Source organism: Mastomys coucha, chromosome Y (assembly GCF_008632895.1).
Source record: "Mastomys coucha isolate ucsf_1 chromosome Y, UCSF_Mcou_1, whole genome shotgun sequence".
Classification (NCBI taxonomy): Eukaryota; Metazoa; Chordata; class Mammalia; order Rodentia; family Muridae; genus Mastomys; species Mastomys coucha.
In genome coordinates, this window is record NC_045031.1 from 280,695 (window position 1) to 288,600 (window position 7,906).

Consider the following 7,906-nt stretch of genomic DNA (forward strand, 5'->3'; position numbering starts at 1 on the left):
AGTGCTGGGATTAAAGGTGTGCACCATCACTGCCCAGCTAAGGTTCTCTTCAAGTGCAGTCTGTGCTCCTAATTGTTGAGCCACTTTTATCTATTTATTTTCCCCAAATACTTACTTTTAAAGAGAAAAATACTATATAAGTCCATGTTTTCCTTCTACCATGTGAATGTACCTTGGGGCTTGAACTGAAGTTGAGGTTGAATGAAAAGAAGAAATAAAAGGAAAAGGAGAGAACATGGCTCCTCTGCTCCTAGGGATGGTGGAGGAGAAAGTTTATTGTAGATAAAAGGGATAGCATAGCCAAGGCAGGGACATCTGGGACAGTCCAGAGTTTGCTAGGCCATGTGGGGGGAGAGGTGGGAGAAAAAGGGAAGGTTCGGCAGTCAGGAGGTCAAAGGTGCAATAAAAGATTGGGCAACCAAAATATCAGGATTATATAGGAAAGGGCAGTTGGGAGAGTTACCCTAGACTGGAGAATTCAAAGTAGAGGGTGGGATATGCCAGGCATACCTTGTAACAGGAAGGGACTGGGGCATGCTGGGAGAACCTGTGGCCATGTCTACACTGGTGTGCTAAATAGGCACATCAGCCATTTGTCCCGGGTTTGAGACCGAATATTGGGAGGCTTCTTAGCAAGCACCCTTAACTACAGTAGCCATCTTCCTGCTCTTAAAATTCTCAGTTATCATGTATTAATGGTAGATATAAATGAGGTTTGGTGTAGATATTTTCAGACACAAATATAGCTCCTGAGATTCAGTTTCTGTTTGTATTACCAAATTATACAATCCAATTAAAGGACTATTTTACTTGCGTTCCTTACCTATTACAATTAAACAATATTCTCTAGTTCCATCCATTCTGCTATAAACCGCAGAACTTTTTTCCTGTGATTTAGTGGTATTTCATCATGATTTAAGTTCTTTTCATCTATTAATGAGCACATATATGAGTTATAGTGAACAATTCTGCAGTAAAAGTGACCTTTGACCATGTACATAGGAATGGGATTATTCTGATATGCTATAACTGTAGTTTGTTGTTTGGTGAAAGACAGTCATACTATTGTTTGTAATTATATCATAAAAGCTATTCAGTTATACTCCTACAGTATTTGCTTTGTTTATTTTTCTTCAAGTAGTTTAATGATTGAAGTATAATATCTTGTTTTTCATATTTTTGTTAAATTAGTTGAATTGTGTAGTATTTTTCTCTTTAACATAATTACTTTTGGAAAATGTAATACATGCATACAAACTATTGGTCTCCATGCTCCCTCCCAACTTTGTTTGGATCACTCCTATGTGCTTCTTCCAAATTTATATCTTTGGTCTGTTTTCATTTTGCTTTGTTTTTAATAGCTGACTAATCCCAAGTGCTGGGATTAAAGATGTGCACCACCACCGCCCGGCTATTGTGAATATTTTAAGAATGTTAATTCTGTAGTGTTTCATGATTTTTATTTTAGAGATAATTTATTTGTTTGGGTAAACTTATTCCTAGATATTTTTGTTCTCATGGCTATGGACTTGTTTCATGTTTTCTTGCTTTAAAATTTTACTACTAGTAAATTAAAACACCTTTAATCCCATCATTTGGGAGGCAGAGGCAGGCGGATTTCTGAGTTTAAGGCCACCCTGGTCTACAGAGTGAGTTCCAGGACAGCCAGCGAAACCCTGTCTTGAAAAACCTTATATCTAAATCTTGTTACTTGGCTAAATTCACTTATCGTTTATAATAATCTAGATAGAATCATTAGTGCTTTTTTTCTGTACATCATATCCTTGTGAGTGGGGTAATTTGAGTTCCTTATATGCCTTTACTCTGTCTCTCCTGCCTTGTTACTTAATGACATGAAGAAGTGAATGTCATTGAGAAGAGAATTTAATATTATTAATAGTTTTCTCCCAAATGAGAAGCATGATACATTACAGGAATTTTTATGGTTTCTGCAGGAAGAGTAAAGATGAGACACTGAATGTTTTAGTGAATAATGCCAGTGTCTTACTTAGGTTTCTATTGCTGTGAAAAGACACCATGACTAAGGTAACCATTATTTATTTATTTATTTTTATTTTTTTTAAAGACATTTGTTATATGTAAATACACTGGAGCTGTCTTCTGACACCCCAGAAGAGGGCATCAGATCTCATTATGGATGGTTGTGAAGCACCATGTGGTTGCTGGGATTTGAACTTCATGTCCTCTGGAAGAGCAGTCAGTGCTCTTAATTAATTGACTGCTCCATCTGTCCAGCTGCCCTGAGGTAACTTTTATAAGGGCCAACATTTAATTGAGGCTGGCTTAAGGTTTCAATCCATTATCATCAAGGTGGGGGCATGGCAGTGTCCAGGCAGGAATGACCCTGAAGAAGGAGCTGAGAGTTGTACAACTTTCATCCAAAGGAAACCAGGAGCAGACTGTCTCCTATATAGTTAAGAGAAGAGTCTCAAAAGCCTACCCACACGGTGACACACTTTCTTTAATAAGGCTACACTACTCCAACAAGGCCATACCTCCTAGTAGTGCCACTCCGTGGGCCAAGCATATTCAAACCACCACAGCTAGGGTCTGTCCCTACTTTTCTGCTATTTAGCCCATAAATGAACTTAAGAGAAATATGACATTTGTAAGTTAAAGTCAGGATGCATTAGTTTATATTTGGAAGAAAAATCTCACTAGCAAGTTGTTTGCCAGCCATAGGAGTTTTTTGCTGATTGAGGTAATTTCCATAGCCAAGGACCATGGGAGAGCTAAAGGACATTATAAAATATAAGAAAAAAAATGTATATAAAAGAATTAGGAGGCTGGAGAGATGGCTCAGTGGTTAAGAGCACTGACTAGTCTTCCAGAGGTCCTGAGTTTAATTCCCACTAACCACATGGTGGCTCACAACCATCTGTAATGGGGATCCGATGCCCTCTACTGGTGTGTCTGAAGACAGCTACAGTGTATTCATATAAATGAAATAAGTCTTTTTTAAAAAATTGATATAAGTAATTACCATAAATTTTGGAATTGGACATGATATTGTAATGAAAGTATAGTAGATTCAAATTTTTTTCTGAAGAAACAGACTGTTGAGGTCAATATACCTAGATACTATCATATAGGGCATCTGACTTTCAATAATTAGTATAGAAAACAAATAAAAAACAAGGTTATTTTTATGTTGTATTTTATGGGAGAATTTTTATTTATTTATTTATTTTTATTTTTTCGAGACAGGGTTTCTCTGTGTAACCCTGGCTGTCCTGGAACTCACTCTGTAGACCAGGCTGGCCTCAAACTCAGAAATCCAAAGGTGTGTGCCACCACTGCCCATCCTTTTTGGAGAAAATTTATACATCCTAAGTGAATCTAAACTAATTTTGAACTGATTTACACCTGATTTCTCCAGTGGAAAGAACTACAATAATAATAATTTTAAAATAGTTCAGTATTTACTAAAAGATATACACTACAAATTCTAGGTTATTATTAATTATATTAGCATATTAATTGTATGTTAATAGTACATATTAATCACATGTTAATAGTATGTACTAATAACATAGTAGTATGTTAATGGGCTATAATAATTACAGCTGCCTTGGAGGCCTGGACTAATTGTTGTTTGCCTGAATTACAAAGTAAATTCAGAGATAATTGGGGCGATTTACTCAATACCTGTCTCAAAAAAAAATGACAAACATAAGAAGAGTTGGAGATACATAGTTCAGTGATAGATACTTGATTATTGGTTATTGATTCATGTTATAATATTTGGGGGGGTTGTTTTCAAAAATTCGCCTATTTTTTTTTTTTTTACGATTCATTCAGTGTATATGAGTGCACTGACACTGACACACCGGAAGAGGGCATCAAATCTCATAACAGATGGTTGTAAGCCATAATGTGGTTGCTTGAATTTGAACTCGGGACCTCTGGAATAGCAGTCAGAGCTCTTAACTTCTTAGCCATCTCTTCAGCCCCTATTTTTTTTTTAATTGGTATTTAAGATTTTTTTCTTTTATTAATTACTTTATATCTGATCACAGTTTTCCCTCCATCTTCTCCTCCCAGTCCCTTCCTCTCCCCTTTCCTCCTCCCACAGCTCTCTCCCTTTCTCTTCAGAGAAGGGAGACCTCACATGTATATCAAACTTCCTTGGGATATCAAGTTGCAGTAGGACTAGGCAGATCTTCTCTTATTGAGGACAAACTAGGCAGCCCAGTTAGAGGAAAGGGATCCAGGCAACAGAGTTAGAAACAGTCCCTGCTCCAGTTGTTAGGGGTCCCACACAAAGACCAAGATGTACATCAGGTATAGAAGTATATATCTGTTGCATAAGTGTAGAGGACACCTAGCAGGTCTTACTTTTCTGAAGTCTTTGATAATACAGGGGGGAAGAGTTATATTTTTAATGGTACATGTTCCTTGAAATAAAATTATTTTGTCTTATTATCTAGTCTTTATGTAAAGGAGCTTATTTGTATGTATTGCATTCTAACATGTAATCTTTTAAAAATGTTTTTTAGATTTTAAATTTTTATGCATGAGTGTATTATCTCTTTCTGTGTTTGTGCACCTTATATGAGTCTCCTGTCCTTAGTGGTGGAAAGAGGTCACTGGATCCCCTGAAACTGGAGTTAGTTGTAGGACATTATATGAGGACTATGAACTGAACACTGGTCCTTTGCAAAAATAGTGAGTGCTTGTAACCAGTGAGCCAGCTCTTTCTCTCCCATCTCCAATCTTGAAAACAATATTTAATTATCTTTTTCACAACATGAGAAAATGGGAATATGAATATATGTTTTCAAAGATATATAAAATACATTCTGATATCTATTTTCTTCTTTTCTCTCTTTAATCTCCTTTCCATCGTTGTTACCTACCACTAGAACCTAAAAGTCTTTTTCAATTCATTTTGAGACCCACTGTTTTTAACCAGTACTATCTGTGGGACTATGGGATTGGAGTTATCCTTTAAAGCCTGCTGTCCTCTTCATGGAATTGGTGGTAGTGGTTGTTGTTATATTATTAGACGTATTTGGGAATTTTTTATGTGCGTGTAATATGTTTTCATTAAATCTACCTTTCACTCAATTTCTTTAAACTACTCCCGTAAATCCCTTTCCACTTTCCCTTCAGATTTATGTGTTCATTTATTTTTAAAGATTTATTTATTATTATAAATAAGTATACTGTAGCTGTCTTCAGACACCCCAGAAGAGGGCATCGGATTGTTGTGAACCATCATGTGGTTGCTGGGATTTGACCTCAGGTCCTTCGGAAGAGCGGTCAGTGCCCTTAACCACTGAGCCATCTCTCGAGCCTCTATGTGTTCATTTTTAATCTCACTACATGCACTTAGTGCTTGCTATGTACTATATGGATGAAGGTTCATTTACTAAATGGGTAGCTTATCTGGGGCTGTATTGACTTTTCTAAGGCATTCTGCTAATAATAATCCTAGACATTCTGTATAAACTACTATGTCCTTTTATTTACTGTCTCCTTTGAATTTTTTTTAATAGCCAGAACCCACAGAAGAGGACATTGAGAAAAACCCAGAGCTAAAGAAACTACAGATATATGGGGCAGGCCCCAAGATGATAGGCTTGGGCCTCAAGGCTAAGGAGAAGACTGTGAGAAAGAAAGATAGCATACAACCAGGTGAGATTTAAATACTTATCAGTGAGTAAAGAACCAGGAGATGTTTCTTAATCATGATGTAAAAAGTCTGTTTTCATTTACTTTTGATGCTCTTAGATAAAGAAGAAGTGACATGCCCTGCAACTGTTGTAGTGAAGGGGGAAGCCAGTGGGTTTGGAAAAGCGACATCAGCATTTTCTGACAAGAACTTAAATCACAGTTTTGAATCTTGTACGAAGATGGCTATGCAGCTACGGAACAATCACAGCAGTGCCCAGTTTGTAAGGATTCACCAGTGATTTTGTGATACTGTTTTTAACTATCAATATTAGGGTCCACCTAAAATTGCTTCATGTTTTAATTCATTATTTTTTTTGTGTAACTTTACTGCTTCTAGTTTATATGTTATATATTTTATTAAAATTTAGTTAGTCTCATGTAGCCCATGCTGGACTCTAACATGTTTTGTAACAAGGGTGATCTGATTTAATCTTTCCAATGCTGTGATTACAGGTATGTATTTTGAGGTATAGACCTCTGTTTTCATTTTTCTTTTCTCTGTTTTCATTTTTATGGAGCCATAGCCTTCTTTATAGTTTAATGAGCTCTCCTTCCTCTGAGATATAATAATATTTCAGAACTATGATTCTGTAGTATAATTTGATATAGGGTGTGATTTGTTAGGAGTCTTAAGATTTCCTTTAGTTTGAATTTTTTTCTATAAAGAATATCACTGGGATTTTCATGAAGATTGCCTTTAATATGTAGACTGCTTTTAGTAGTACAGCTATTTAAATAATAGTCACTTTTTTAGCCCAGAAGAACTATATTTTAATATTTTTACCAAGACTTTTCTGGGTCTTTAATGTTTTCAGTGTAGGAGTTTCTCTTCTTTCCCACGTTAATTGGGTTTATTTTGAGCCATTTTTTTGAAGATATAAATTGAATTTTTTTATGTTCATCCTTCAAATATTTACTAGTCGTGTATAAAAAAACTATTGATTTTTTTTGAAATACAGGACACAACAATGTTTTATAGTACTTGAATAGTTTTGTGTCTTACAGGAAATGTTGCTCATTTTTTTCTCATTTAGTATAATATTGTCTACAACTGTCATATCTTATCTTTATTATGTTCAGATGTTCTTTCTCTTAGTTTCTTGAAGAATTTTATTTTGAAGGTATATTGAACTTTGACAAATACCCTTTTCTCCTTGTTGAGATGGTTCTTTAATATCTTTTCTTAAGACTATGTTAGTGTTGTTTTAAATTAATTGGTTTGCATATGAAAAAAATTAACCTTTTGTTCCTAAATAAAATAGAAATGATGTATAATCTTTGTGTATTTTTCAATTCAGTATGCAAATATTTTATTGAAAACTTTTACATTTATGTTTATAAGGAGAATAACCTACAGTTTCATTGTAGTTGTATATTTTTAATCAGTTTTGCTCTCAAGATAATTCAGGATTTATAGCATTCATTCCCCCCTTTTTTCTAATGCAATAGTTTGAGAAATACTGCTGTTACATACTTAGCAGTGAATGTGTCTGGTTCTAGAAATTTTTTTCTTTTTAATGGTGAGACTTTTAGATACTGCTTAGTCATGTTGATTGTGAGGTTATTTATTTTGGTGACTTAATTTTTTGTCATGTTTTTGAATTTATATATTTCTTACAGATTTTCTGGCATTTTATACTAAATTTATAAAATATTCCTAAGTGGTTTTCTGGATTTTAATAGAGTTGTAAAAACTCCATTTTTACCTCTACTGTTACTACCTTGGTCTTCTTTGTTGTTCATTTGGTATAAAGCTTTGTCAATCTTAGTTCTTCAAAAAAATTAATTCTTTGCTTTACTTGTTTTAAGAGTTGTCCCTGATTTATGAATTTAACTTGTATTACTTCTTGCCATCTGCTATATTTGTGTTTCATTCTTTTGGCTTTTCCAGAATCTTGAGGCATGTCATAGGGTATTTATTGGAGATCTGATTTTTATTTTTATGTATATATTTAGTGTGTGCATTTGCATATTTGTGTGTGTGTGTATGCATGCTCACTTGAATGCTTGTGTATATATAAAAGACAAAGATATAAGATGGGGAGTTTTCAGTCCATTTTATTTTTTGAGGCATGATAAAAAATATCTGGTAATAGACTGGCTGCCCAGAAAAGTTTAGGCATTGGACCACTTTTTTCTATTTCTCTTGATACTTGGTAAGAGATCAATGCCACCTAAGGTTTTTTTTTTTTTTTTTTTTTTTTTT

At 34.6% G+C, this 7,906-nt stretch overlaps 1 protein-coding gene across 3 annotated transcripts in view; it reads left to right on the plus strand.

Moving 5' to 3' along the window:
* The window catches only part of LOC116096519 (lysine-specific demethylase 5D), a 51,358-nt gene that overhangs the window by 7,990 nt on the left and 35,462 nt on the right, over nt 1-7,906 (plus strand). For all 3 annotated transcript variants that reach the window (XM_031378419.1, XM_031378430.1, XM_031378439.1), the window contains exons 6-7: nt 5,523-5,661; nt 5,758-5,921. In XM_031378419.1, the coding sequence (XP_031234279.1) occupies nt 5,523-5,661; nt 5,758-5,921 (303 nt within the window). The remainder of the gene's footprint in view (nt 1-5,522; nt 5,662-5,757; nt 5,922-7,906) is intronic.